Source organism: Phascolarctos cinereus, unplaced genomic scaffold (assembly GCF_003287225.1).
Source record: "Phascolarctos cinereus isolate Bilbo 61053 unplaced genomic scaffold, phaCin_HiC Scaffold_7;HRSCAF=346, whole genome shotgun sequence".
Classification (NCBI taxonomy): domain Eukaryota; kingdom Metazoa; phylum Chordata; class Mammalia; order Diprotodontia; family Phascolarctidae; genus Phascolarctos; species Phascolarctos cinereus.
The window spans coordinates 122,425,835-122,440,773 of record NW_027556180.1 but is presented as its reverse complement, the minus strand read 5'-3'; the positions used below and the strand labels follow the sequence as shown (position 1 = coordinate 122,440,773).

General features: G+C 37.0%; 1 protein-coding gene across 1 annotated transcript in view; it reads left to right on the top strand.

Moving 5' to 3' along the window:
• LOC144454746 (E3 ubiquitin-protein ligase MYCBP2-like) overlaps positions 1–14,939 on the top strand; it is a 96,265-nt gene that overhangs the window by 56,606 nt on the left and 24,720 nt on the right. Inside the window, exon 4 of the mRNA XM_078147205.1 lies at positions 11,909–12,062. Within this exon, the coding sequence (XP_078003331.1) occupies positions 11,909–12,062 (154 nt within the window). The remainder of the gene's footprint in view (positions 1–11,908; positions 12,063–14,939) is intronic.

The window sequence follows — 14,939 nt, the reverse complement described above, 5'->3', positions numbered from 1 at the left end:
TTTCTTTGTAGCTCCTGAGGGCAAGATTTAGGACTTGGGAACTTTAGTCGCATTCCTGTTGCACCACCTCCTTCATTTGCAATTTGTGAAAGAACATTCATCCATAAACCCAGGTGTTTGACTTTCACTGATCTATAACTAATGTCTTGACCCCTGACTCTACATGATTGCCTGAGTTAAGAGTCACACAATCTGTAATTAATTTTCTTTCCCAGTTGCTGCTATTATGTATTGGTGCTCAGTTCTTGCACCTAGTTGCCTTTTTTTCTTTTCTTATCATGTATTTCCATACATTCCATACTCCAAGTGAGTATTTTCTAGGGTTAATTTGCAAGTGTTTCTTCCCTCCTTGTTTCTGTGCCTTAGAATGCTTTTTTCTTCAGGATCAACTTAGGTTTAGGTTCTACCTACTGTGTAAAGACTTTGCTATCCCCAGTTGTTAATTCTCTCTGTCTGTCTGTCTGTCTCTCTTTCTTTACCTCCCCCCCCAAATCTCTCTCATCTTCTTTTCATCCTCTGTTTGTATACATGTTGTGTTTCCTTAGTAGAATGTGAACCGCTGTTCATTTTTCTCTTTTAGAAAGTAGCACAGTGCTTTGTAGATAGATATATAGTACATTTATTAAGTGCTTACTATATGCCAGGCACTGTGTTAATTGCTGGGTATGCAAGTGAAAACAAGTAAAACAGCCCTTGCCCTCAAGGAACTCACATTCTGATGGGGAAAAAATAACTCATACTTAACTCTTACAAAATCAGATATACAAGTCCAGCAACTTGTATTTGAACATATATCCATTTGTTTCAGAAATTAAAAAAGATAAGGTCAGACAATATCAGAGAGCCCTTCCATCTTTAAATCTGGAATATCCTAATTCCTGTGAATTAGTTTCTTTTTGCAAAGGTGTAGACTCCCTCACACATCCCAGCCAGCTTGCCATTTGCTGTGCCATTACACTGCTTCCCCATACCTGAAATGGCAGCCTGGGACCAGACTGCCAGAAAAATGTCCCTAGCCACTGGAAACTTAATCTACATATCTTCAGAACTCCCATCCTACCCCAAGCTGTCTTAATTGGTGAGTGAATGAGCTAGCTAGTACAAACTCTACTAACCCACTATACTGGCTGGCCACCACTATACAGACCACCAAAGCATGCTTCATATCCCATCCACCCACATGTGTTTCTCCACCCCTCCTGATTTCTACTTCTTTTTCTGGGTTCAGTAATCAAATCAGTACTACCATACTACCAGTGTTCCTGGAAAGGTGTTAACTGACTGTCCTGTCATTCAACATATCATATTTGGGGCTCCTTAGACTTTTCCTTTCTTGACCACCACATGTCTATGTTTTGTCTCCCTCTCTTAGTGATACAACATAGGAAAAGATGGAATAATAGCCCTCCTCCCTTTCTAGCTGCATAGTGATCAAGTGTTTTTACTCATGGGTATCCAAAGGCATCCTACTAGATCCTCTCCCACTTGCCTCCTCACTCTTCTTCAACATATCCAGTTAGTTGTTGGTGATTCTCCTTCATAACATCTCTTAAATCTGTCCTCTTCTCTCCATTCCCAGACAATACCCTGATTCAGGCTCTTCTTATTTTTCGCCAATACTGTTTTTTAAAAAAAATTTTTATTTTAAGTTTTAGGCAATTGGGGTTAAGTGACTTGCCCAGGGTCACACAGCTAGTAAGTGTCAAGTGTCTGGTGTGAGGTCAGATTTGAACTCAGGTCCTCCTGACTTCAGGGCCAGTGCTCTATCCACTGTGCCACCTAGATGCCCCCCCAATACTGTTAAAAGTAGCCTCCTAATTGGTTTCCCTGCCTCATCTCTACTCTCCATACAGTGACAAAAATGTTTTTCCTAAAGTACACCTGATCATCTCTAGGATAACATCTTAGCTCCTGTTTGACCTTTACAATTCCATAATTTGGTCCCATCTAACCTTTCCATCTTTATTGTGTACTATTCTCCATGCACTCTGTAGCCCACCCAAACTGGCCTTCTTGCTGTCCCTGACATGACTTCCGTCTTCCACCTCCATGTCTTTGCACTGTATTTTCCAAGTCTGGAATATACTCCTTCTTGTCCACCTCTCAGAATTCCTGGTTTCTTTTAAGATTCTGCTGAAGTGCCACCTTTTACATGAGGCCTTTTCTGGTCTTTTCAAGTCCTAAGGCATTTCCTTTAACGTTACTTTGTATGTGTTTTATATATGCTTATATACAAAAATGTTTTACTCATTTTCTTGTTATAATGTAAACTCCTTAAGGGTTTATTTTTGTTTTTGCATCTTCAGTTACTGGCACATCATAGGTCCTTAGTAAATGCTTATTGATTTTATTCTTGACTCTTTCCCCTGCTTCATATCAGTGTCTTATCACTCCTACATTTCTTGGATTCTGCTGCCATGGCATCTCTTGAATTTTTCTTCCCTTGTTCAGAGATAGTACTTTAGTTCAGGACCTTTATACTTCTCATCTCCATTGTTGTAATATTTTCTTTAATGGTTTCACTACTTCAATTTCTCCACTTTTCAATTTATTCTTCACACAGCTGCTAAAGTAATCTTCCCAAGGATTTGTCAATCCTTTGCTTTAATGCTTTTAATGGCTTCCTATTGCCTCTAGGATAAAACACAAACTCTTTAGCCTGGCAGTACTTAGCACAGTGCCTCACATATAGTAGATACTTAATAAGTGCTAGTTGACTGATTGGCATTTAAAATCACCTACACTCTCAATCTTGCCTTCATTTCTAGAATTTCTCTTATTCATGCAATCTCTGTCTTCCCCCTAAACAAGACTTGTTACTTGTTCCTAAGGTTCAGCATTTCATCTTTTATTTCTTTGCCTTTACAAAGGCTGTCTCCATTCTTAGGGTCTACTCTTTTTAAATTTACCACTTAAAATTCCTTATCTTCAAGGCTCAGCACAGGTACTACCACTTATACAAAGCATTTTGCTATCTTGCCAGGTATTAGTGCCCCTCCGTCCTCAAATTATTTTCTCTATTTATTTATTTGTGGGAAGGGTTTATCTTTTTACTAGAGTGTAAGCTCTTTGTTGACAGAGGTGTTTTGTGTTTTGTCTGTGTGGCCTCAGCACCTAGCGTGGTATCTTGGTCAAAATACGCACTAATGTGTGTTTTGTGTGCATTGAATTGAATCATCCTGTCAAGGTCTCCTGTCAGGACTTTCACCATCCTGGTCATGGTCTGCATTTCATCTTGTCATTGACCTTTCTTAAAATTTGGCAGTCTGAACTGAAACAATACTGCAGTATGGTATGAGCAGTACAGCAAGGCAATGACTTCTCTCTATACATCTTTTATTATATTCTCTGATATGATTTGATTATCATGTCACACTGTGGACTCATGTAGAGTTTATATCCCACTAAAACCCCAGATGTTTGTTTACCCATTCCTTTAGCATATTGTGCTTGCTAAGTTGATTGTCTTGAACTCAAGTGTACAGAACTCAAGTGTACAGTATACATGTATTCCTCTTAAATTCCATCTTTTAGATTTTTGCCCATTGTTCCAGCCTGTGAGCTTTTTAAAAATTTTCTATTACATAGTAGCTCATTGAAATGTTAGTGTGCTGCTAGAAATATTTACTAGAAAAAGGATTTTTGTCACATCTTTATTGAAATCAGGCAGACAGCTAAGGGTTTAGTGGATAAAGCACTGCACCTAGTGCCTAGAAGACACTGAGACCTGAGGCAATAGTTGTATGACCTTGGTCAAGTCATTTAGTCACTGTCTGCCTCGATTTCCTCATCTGTAAAAGGAATAGTAAGAGTACCTACCTTCTAGGGTTGTTGTGAGGATAAAGTGAGATATTGGTAAAGTGCTTTGTAAATCTTAAAGCGCTATGTAAAGGTAGGTGGTGGCAGCGGTGGTGGTGGTGGTGGTAGTAGTAGCAGCAGCAGTAGCAGTAGTAAATCCAGGTACCCTATGTCTGGTACCTTATAACAATTCTTCCTAGTTATGTTTATGCCATACTGAGTTCCTTATATCTCCTTCTAGGCTAAAGATCTTTTTTAGCACTTAGGTAATGTGCCACATGTAAGCTGTCCAATTTGAGAAAAACTTCTAACTGCCTTTTGATTGTTCCAGCTAAAGCTTGTTATATGATCCCAATAGTTGCACCATTCAGTCATTGATCCTGATCTCCATTCAATCATTGATCCTGATCTAAGTTGATAAGACCTAATATCATACCTTATGCTGTGATCTGAGGATAGGTTCATTCCAGAAACTAAATTCTAATAGCAGTTAGTTCTTTCAGTACAGTAGTATGTTACCTCTTTCATTATGGAATCACAGATACCCTATTTTTTTCTGAACTTACTCTTGACTTCATTGAGGACTGGATAACTTCTGTCATACTCCCAGAGGTGAAGAACCTGAATTTTCATAGTGAGAAAGGGCAGGTGTACCCAGTAGCAGGTTTCTTCTGTTCTTTTTTTTAGCTTTCAGGTTCTCCGATTGAAGGAGAGTAATATGTGATTTGAGGATATTAGGAAAGAAAGTATATTTTTACAACTATTTATCTTAGGATGGTTTTGGTAATTTATTTCAGCCTTGAATCTTCCAATAGAGAGTGGTAATTGAGTTTAAAATAAGTTTGGAAATGGTATCGTCATGTGAAAATCAAATATCAGGGAGAGCAGAAGTACATGTTTGAGAAGAAAAGTAGGATTCTCAGCCATATAGCAACAAGCATCAAATTATCCTTTAATTCTCTGTCTTACTTCAAACCTCCAAGTCACTTATTCTACATGAGGAAAAACATACCTAATACTCAGTTCCTGCCAATTTGCTTCATGTTCTGCTATTTAAATTCTTTTAACTTGGTAACTACCCATCTTAGGGTAGCTTTGTCAAGAAAAATGGTATCTCTGTTTTGTTTAGCACCCTTTAGCCACTACAAACTAAAGATATATTCTCTAGCTCTCTTTTTAGGAGTGTAGCTAAATTATGATAGAGGGAAAGGGGGGGTTGGAAGTAGAGAGTAAAAGGTGTGTGCTGTGGGTCCTCTTCAAAGAGGGCCATTTTGTCTGTGTGTGAGTTACTATTTGAGAATAATAACAACACGGGTAAATTCTGTATTCTTTTTGAAGAACATGTGCCAAAGAAATTCATCCTTCAAATTCAGATATTAAGTTCTACAAAAATTAACTGACCAAAATTTAAAGACAGTTGTAAAGTCAATAACCCACAGGAAGACTAGAGGCTTTTAAAATATACCAGAATAAATTACACATCTCTGAAAAAAACAAAACAAACTAAAAATACAGGCATTTGAGGGCAAGAAAAAAACACAAGTGCATTTGCTTATCCCTAACAATTATCAACCAACCAAACCCCATCCATCATGTTTAGTGGTAAAACCAAAAGGACTAAAGAAAATGTCATCTTTGAGAAAATTAAAGGACAATTTAATGAATGAAATAAAGACTTATATATGGTATGGCCAATCAGGTACAAACTGGGAATGAGACAAGCCTATAGAGTACTCAAGTATTACTTTTCAAGCCAGGAACAAATCTTTTTTTTTTAATTGAAAAAAAATTCATATAGAACTTATTTTACAAAGTGCTTTCCATGCATTATTTCATCTTTGTCAGTGCTGACAGATAACATTACTATTTTTCCCATTTTATTAAGTATTATTATTCCCATTTAAAAAATGAAAAAGCCAAAGCTTTAAGAGGTTAACTCACTTGTAAAGAATCATGACCAGTAAATGTCAGAGAAAATACTTGGGCCCATGTTGTCGAATTTCTAATTCACCTGGAGAATCATTGGGGCTTCTTGAATATGGTGCAGAGTTTACTCGGATATCAGAAAGAGGGGATATCACTGAAACCAGGGGACTTTGTCAGTGAGTGCTTTGAGGGACAGTGGCTTGGAAGTGTTCCTTTTAATTGGTCTTTTGGTGCAAAGGGTTAGGACCTAGTGAATGAAGCAGAGTCTTCCCTTTTCCAGGCTAAATGTTACCGGTTCCTATATAGTCTTTATGTACTTGTAGACATTATGGAAAGGTAAAAAGCACACAGGGCTTAGATAATTGGAGATCAGGTCCTAGTTCTACCATTAATCAGCATATACACTTAGCCTCTCCTAGTCTCATTTCCTCGTCTGTGAAATGAGGCAGTTGGGCCTGATGGCTTCTGACCTTTCCTATTTAAAATTCTATGATTTTATGTGACATTTTTCCAAGTACTTTTCTGAGTTCCCACCCTTATTTGGAAGTACTCTAGCTTCTTAATGTCCTATTTAATCTGCAGCTTCCAGGATAGAAGAGACTTCCACACAGCTTGATTTGTTCTAATGCAAGGATAGAAGAATGAGGATTTGACTTCCATTATGTTTGGAAAGCCTAGAGACTTTTTCAGTGAACTGCAAATAAAGTATTGTTCATGTTTCTGACAGCGATATATAACACAAAGTGTACGTTGATTTCCCTATCTGGTTAAGAAAGTGAAAGGGATGGAGTAACAATTCTCTATTTAAAGTTAACAAGAATGATGTTTCCTAATAGAAGTATTTCAGCAAGAAAATAAAGAATAAAAATTATCCAGAGATGCATGTGGTAATGATAACCTCAAACAGGAGGATGAAAGATAGAAGATGAACCCATTTAATATTTGATGTTACTTAAAATGTTTGAAGGGCAGCTAAGCATCACAGTGGATAGAGTGCTAGGCCTGGAGTTAGGAAGACTCATCTTCCTGAGTTTAAATACATCCTCAGACACTTACTAACAGTGTGACCCTGGGCAAGTCACTTAACCTTGTTTGCCTCAGTTTCCTTATCTGTAACATCATCTGGAGAAGGAAATGGCAAAGTACTCAAGTATCTCTGCCAAGAAAACTGAAAATGGGGTCATGAAGATTGGACAAAACTGAAAAAAAAATGTTTGAGCCTTTGAGAGCCAGGTTTCTTAACTGTTTTTGTTTAATGGACCTATTTGATAGTCATGTAAAGTTTATTAACCCCTTCTCAGAATATTGTAATAGATTTTCAAAGCAAACAAATTACATCGAAATACTGTTATCAAAAGTATTTTTTAAAAAGTTCACAGACTCCAGGTTAGAAACCCCTGCCCTAAAGAGTGCGAAGTTGGAAAGACAACCTCTAAGGAAGGAGTTTATTGTGAAACAGCTAGGTGGTGCAGTGCTGGGTCTGGAGACAGGAAGAATTCTGAATTCACATATGGTCTCAGACATTTAATAGCATGTGACATTGGGGAGGTTGCCTAATTTCTGCCTTCCTTAGTTTCCTTAACTGTGAAATGATAGATAATAATCATGCCTGTCTCTCAAGGTTGTTGTGCATGTAGAATGAAGTAATATTTGTAAAGCATTTAGCATAGTGCCTGGCACATAGTAGGTACTTAATAATGCTATTCTTCCTTTTCTTCCCTTCCCCTTCTCCCCTTTCTCTTCCTCCTGCTTCAAGTGATAACGATGTTGTTCTAAAGGTGCTACCAGAAGAAAGGTCATGCAGTAATTGAGGCAGAAAAGATAGATGAGTAGTAATGGTTGGTTATTCTTTGTTAAGAGTATACTAAAGTCACCGTTTGTCATTTTGACAAAAGGATTTTATGAAAAGGAATATATGAATGCATGAAAAAGCATTAACTACGTAATATACTAAGTGCTAAAGATACAGATACAAAAGTGAGACAATCCTTGCCCTCAAGGAGCTTAAATTCCAGCAGGGTGAAACCTATAGCACACATGTAAAGGAATGGCCAAAGAAGGGAATTTCTTTTCAGGGAGTCACAGGGATGGTAAGCAGAATCATAGGTACAGTTGGGTTTCAGGTGACAAGAGGTAAAAAGTAGAGAAGAGGAAAAGAAAGGAAGCCAAGAGAGTAGTAGAGTATCAGCAGAAAAGACAAGTAATTTACAGGAGCTAGAATCTAAGAAAAGATCCAGCAGCAAAACCTATGTCCCCAGCTGTCTGTACACAAGTACACCAAGTACAGGTAATAAAGTATACTGGGTATCTTACTACAAGGTGTCAAATTCAACCTGATGGGACCTCCTGGGATTGTTAGGTGGCAACTATATGTTATGAATGAAATATAGCTATGGAAGGAACAGGTATGTGTTTTACAGAAGGAAACCGAATAGATAAAATGGAGCAGAGGTATAGAATTACATATTAATAAGATATAGCCTTGTGAGAAAAAAAACACATGAATCAAAGGTTGGAGGGAGAGGAGAATGATATAGGAAATCATTTGGGTCTGGACCATAGGTTCCCAAAGTGGGTGATACCTCCCCCTGGGAGGTGCTGGAATGATCCAGGGGGGTGGTAGTAGCCTTGGGTACAATTGGGGGCTTTGAATGTAAATAAGGGGTGGTAGAAGGAAGCATAAGGAAAGAAGAGAAGAAGAAAAAATTTTGATTCATACATGTTTCATCTGTTGTGTAACAGAGTTGAAGTCATAGTGATTGCATTATTTTTCAAATAAACACACAAAATGCAAGTTATAACCAATCAGTGGTCAAATCCACTGACAGGTCTTAATAAGCAAGTGTTGACAAGTGCACATTGTCATGCATTGTAGGGAAATCCAGCATGCACCAGCAGGAATATGTGCACGTAATGACTTGTTTACAATATGATACTGTTCGGTTACATGACACAAAATAGCACCATCAAAATTTCAATGTAGAAAAAGCCCACAAATTTACAATACATTATTAAATTTAAGGTGTCATTTTAAAATATTTTCTATTTTTTGAATTGATGCAAATTTTAAGAAAAAACTGTTAAAGGGTTTAAAAAAGTAGATTTGCAGGGAGTCGCTGAGTAATTTTTTTTTTTGAAAGGGAGGCGGGAGGCCAAATAAGTTTGGGAACCTCTGGTCTGGACCAGTGGAAGGAGAAACAGAAATATTGTTAAGGAACTATAGCTATAGATTGTTTTGACAAAAGAAGGAAATAGATAAGGAGGATCAAACCTGCCATTGACTGTAGCAATAACGGGCCACTAGAATTATCTGGGCAGACTTGCAGTCATTGCCTCTGCATCCTTTCCTGTTACTCTCTTCTACTCTTTGGAAGTTGGCTTCTAACTCATTCAAATGAAACTGCTCTCTCCAAAGTTACCACTGATCTTTTAATTGCCAGATTGAATGACCTTTTGTCAATACTTCTTGACCTCTCTGAAGCTTTTGACACAGCCGATCATTATCTTCTCTAGGTTTTCATGACACCACTTTTTTCCTAGTTCTCTTCTTTCCTATGACTACTGCTTCTCAGTGCGCTTTGCTGAATCTTCAACTAGGTCACCTCCACCAACTGCGATTGGCCCCTAAGGCTCTATCCTGGGTCCTTGTATCTTCCTTATGCACAGTTTCACTTGGTGATCACATCAGCTCCCATTTCAGTTATTATTTGTATGTGGATGACTCTCAGATCTACTTATTCAGCCCTGGCCTTGCTCCTGAACTCCATTCTTACATTTCTAACTGCCTGTTGAATATCTTGAACAAGATGTCCCACAGACATTTTAAATTCAAAATGTCCAAAGCTGAACTGATCTTTTCCTTAAAACTTTTCCCTTTTCCTAAAATCTCTATTACTCTAAGAGCACTACCAATCTTCCCATTCACACAGGCATCCCTTGGTGTTGTCCTCATTTCCTCCCTCTCACCCTTTCCCATCCAGTCACCTGTCCAGTCATGTCATTTCTGCCTTCATAAGGACTACACCATGCTGCCTTCATAAGCCATATGCACTATTAGGAGCAGCATTCAAAATGAATTTTTCTAGGCAGCGTGCATCTCATTCTCTACCCCGACTTATTTTTTCCCATCTCCATAGAATTGGAATGAGTTTTTTATGATCTATCAGAGATTTATTAACAGATAAAAATTTTTTTTGAGAGATAGAACACATTGCCAAGGGATTGCTAGAGTTGGAACTGGCTTTATTTCACATTTTATGAATTAATCCTGGGTGAGGGAATACATATTGAAGTCTTTAAATTAGCAAATTACCCTGAAATTTTTTAGGCAGTGAAAACCCAAAGTTACGAGATGGAACTGAAGGAAGATTGGCTTCAGGTAGGGAGGTATAAGATTACCTCACCCCTTCCCCACTCAAAAAAATACATAAATAAAGGCCATCAAAAGGCTGGGCATCATTGCAGACAAATTCTACAAAACTAGTACATTCTCACCTTGAATACTTGATGCAGCCCTGATCCTTGCATATTTCAAATAAAGCATTAAAAAAAAACAAGAAAAAAGCTGCTAAAAATATTAGAGACATATTAGCATAGTCATTAAAGATTAGTATTAAATGAGCATAATATTGAAGTCTGTGTAATTCATGAACAGTATGAATAGGGTGATTGTTATCTTGCTTACCAAATCCTGGAACATTCACATTAATAAGGATTGTTGAAACCCCAAAGAAGTAAATTTAGGTAGGAAACTTGAAGAATTTGTTCCCTCCAAGAAAAGGAACAGGAAGAAAATATAATTAAGTTTATAGAACCACAATGTTATTAAGGGAATCGAAGATGTTAGCTGTGTCTTTCTCTTTTTAGTTTGTGACTCAGAGTATGTGCTCTTTAAAAAAAACTACTTCATGAAGCTACTGTCAGAAGCTACTAAACTGTAGTTTACTGTCATGACTACTAAATCTACCATTCTTTGATCCTAGAGATTGTGGCCTTGGAACAGGATTGAAATTCTTATGGATGTGGTTTCAGATGAAAATATATGTGTGGTTCCACAGAACCACTGGAAATACTGGTTCTAACTAATAGAATTGGTAGGGCGGTATCATAACTTTTCTGTAGTACAGCACTTTTCAGTAATATAGTTTGGATGCAATTTTCAGACAAAATAGAGGAAATTAAAATGAGGATTATTATTTTTCCAATCTGGGGACCACTATATTTAGTTTTTAAGGTTCTGATCACCTTTGTAGGTAGCATGGCAGAGTAGGACTTGCTCTGAACTTGAATCAGGAAACACCGGGGTTTGAATCCTAATTCTGCTGCTTAAGTGCATGACTCATGACATGTCACCCTTTTGAACCTCAGTTCTTTCATCTGTAAAATGAGCATATAATACCTGTACCACCTACCTTAAAGAATGCTGTTCTTAGTAAACATTAAATCACTGTGCAAATGTATATTTTTGTTGTTGTACAGAAGCACCTTTGGAAGCATAAGAATTGTCAAATAATAATGATCCCAGCCTACTCATAAATGTCCTTGTTAAAATTAGAATACAAAGTAGATTTGTCCAAGTCCCAAAGATGAATGAATGACTGGAATAAAATTCCCATGGAATATTCAGGTGAACATTTTCTAAAGTAGAATCATCATGGTCCATCATCCTTAAAAAACTATCATGAGAGAGTTGCCAAAGGTGACTCCTAGTTATTTTTTCACTCTCTCTCTCTATATAAACATTCACACATGTATATACATATAGTGATACATATATGACTGTATACCTACATACATATCTCTGTCTCTATATAGTCTTGGGTTTTGGTCACAACTGGCAGTTAGTAGCATTATCACTTGTTATTGCATTGTAGGTAAAATTTGTAAAATACAGCCCACAGATTAAAAAAAATTAATGGATAAATGCAATTTTTGTTAAAAAAAAAAAACCCAAAAACCGTGACAGCTATTGTGAGTGGCTTCCTGGTTTGGTTCCTACCATACAACAAAAGTGAGAGATTTCCTCAGCCTTGAACTTGAATTGCTGCTTTTTACTGGTCTCAGTACCTTGCCACCAGATATTCTGTTAAGGAAATGCTTGTACCACATAAATTATTCAAGAAATATTTTATTTGCAGGCTTATTATAACTTTCTGTATCTTATATATATTTTTATCTCAATTAGATCATTGAAGTTGGACTTTGTGAAGTTTTTGAGTTGATCAAAGAGACGCGGTTTTCTCATCCATCCCTGTGTCTTAGGAGTCTGCAAGCTCTGCTTAATGTGTTGCAGGGTCAGCAGCCAGAAGGCCTCCAGTCAGAGCCACCCGAGGTCCTCGGTAAGATCTCATACTTGTTGATGGGTGATTTATTTAACTAAGCATTTGCTCTAAATAAGCATACAACATAGTGTAAAATGTCATCTCTGATTGATGTGATGAAGCAGATTTAAAAAAAGGCTTAAAGACTTTCTTCTTTCATTATTGTCACTTAAGTGCTATTTAGGAGTCACAATTTAGTTATAGAAAATGTTTCTTTATAGTGATAATAGTTGCTAAAAATAATATAAATATCCACATATAACTCAGGAAACTTGTCTTGGTTATTAATATTTGAACTTTTCTCATCAAAACTTTTTTTTAAAACCAGAACTATTAACAGCAATAAAATGAGATTTATGCAAAATTTGACATCCCTTCCCCCCTCCCTGACTCTGGCTAGCACTAGTGTGATGGAGTGAGATGATTTTTAAAAATTTAAAGAGAAGGAAGAGTGAGGGACTAGGATGATACACAAATATATCACATAGAAACAGTGTTGGATTTGGAGTCAGAGGACCTAGATTCAAATTCTGCCTCTATTACTTATTATCTTTGTGACCCTGGGCAAATCTGAGAATCTCCAGCTTCCAATGAGGCTCAACTCAAGTGCCCTCTTGTACCCAAAGCCTATCCAAGTCCCCTCAGTTGCTAATGCTCTTCCACCCTGAAATAATTGTGTGTACATTTCATTTTTGTCTACCCTTGTGCATGTTTTTCTCCCAGTAGAGTATAAGCTACTTAAAGTCAGGAACTGCTTTGTTTCTGTTCTGTGTCCTCAGTACCTAGAACACTGTAGACGTTTAATTAATGCTAAGTTTTCTCATCTATAAAATGAAAGGGAAGGACTGGATAATTTCTTAAGTCTCTTTCTAGCACCAAATCAAATCTGTGATCCTGTGATTTTATACCAAAGAATCAGTCAGTAGGCATTTCTGTAATCAAGCCTAAAACAATTTGGTATATACACCAAATAGAATGGAAGCATAAACGGAAGCACAGCTTCTGAAAAGATGGTTTTCTCTTGCTGTTGACATTGTCAGTCACTTATTACATGCAAGACATATAATATAAATGTCACAGAGAGAGAAGCATGAGGCCTTGAAAAAAGTAGTTCACTATTAGCATGCTTAATAAAGTTAATTGCACTGAGTAATGTTTCACTTGTGTTGTAAATTCTGTTTATTCTTCTCCCAGATCAGATTCATCTTTGACTCCTCTTCTTTGCCTTTCCTCATCCATTCAGTTATCCATGTCCACCTGCCAATACAGTTTCCCTTGCAGCTGTCCCTTTCTTCCCCCACTATAGCTATTGTAATTTACTATCTCATACCTGGACTTCACACCTCATTTCAGCAGTCTCTTCCTTCAGGGTTATTTCCCTTTACACCACTGTAAGAGGGCAGCATAGCACTGGGGACAGAGTATAAGATTTTGAGTCAAGAAACCCCAGGTTCAGATCCTGCTACTAACACTGACTAACTCGCTGAGCCTTAGTAGTTTCATCTATTACGCTGGTATCAAAATAGCTGTAGTACTTGTTCCTCAGGGATGCTTTGAAGGTCAAATGAGATAATATATAAAGCATTATGAAGATTTTAGAGCACTGTGTAAATCTCAGTTGTTATCTTCTTTATTTACATATCTGATCAGGTTACTCTGCTTCCTCAAACCTTTAAGTGACTCCATGTTGCCCACCAAATAGATTTTGAATCCCTTAAGTATGGCATTCAAGCCCCTCCACAATGTATCTCCAGCCTATCTTTGCAAAATTATATTAGTATTCTTTGTGTGTTTTACTTTCCAGCCAAATTGGACCTCTTGGCATTCACTACTGTCTTTTCTTTGGCTCACATTGTTACTTATACTTTCCTACCCCATATCTAACTTAAAATCTGTGTATCTTTTGCATGTTCAAATGCTGCTTTCTGAATGAAGTCTTCCCAGATCTCCACTATAATCCATACCCCAATCCCCAAGTTAGAAGTGATCTTTCCTTCTTTGAAACTCTCATAGTATTTTGCAACTTTCTTTTATCTAAAGTCTGTTTTATTGTTGCAGTTATTTTTATGTCTTACTGACAAGGTTTTAAGCTGAAGGAGGAACAGGCTCTCAATTGTCATGTCTTCCTGAGCACCTGACACAGTATTTTATATATATTAGGCACTTACATGTTGAATAAATAAATGAATGCAATCCTTTCACCTTCCTTCTCTGACTAAACATTATACATACAAGTTAATTGTGAAGTACAGTTGTTTTCCTTCTAGTCCAGATGATTTGATGGAATATATATTTTATTACATGTGGGACTAATACCTTGATATTTAAATTTTGTATGCCACATAAAAAATAAACTTTTTTAAAAAGAATTTTTATGTTACCAGAAACATCTGAAAGGATTGAAATGTGCTATTTTAAGAACATGGTTAATAGGACATTGTTGCCTGCCAAGTGATTTGTCAGATAATAGTTATAGGAAAGAAGAGAAATTAAAAAACCATTGTTTTTCATTAATCACTTTATTTCTTCCCTTCTGATATCTTACAGAGTTGCAGCATGGTGTAGTAGAGAGCTGGCCTCAAAGTTAGAACAACTGAGATTTTGGTCCAGTCTCTAACATGTAAATAGCTGTGTGATATTATCCAAGTCACTCAATCTTTCAGTGCCCCAGGCAACTTGCTAATATTATAACTTGTAGAGCAATTGCTGTTCTGCCTTTGTAGAGGAATTTTCTTCACTGGAAATTCCCTATTCCAATGAAATCACAGGCCGGGACCAAGAAAAAACTTCCAAAATCCATCTCACATACTTATGAGTTTGCTGTATTGATAGATTTTATTAAGTTTTTTAAAATTTTCAGGTTCTTTTATCAGCGTTTTCTTTTTGACATATTTT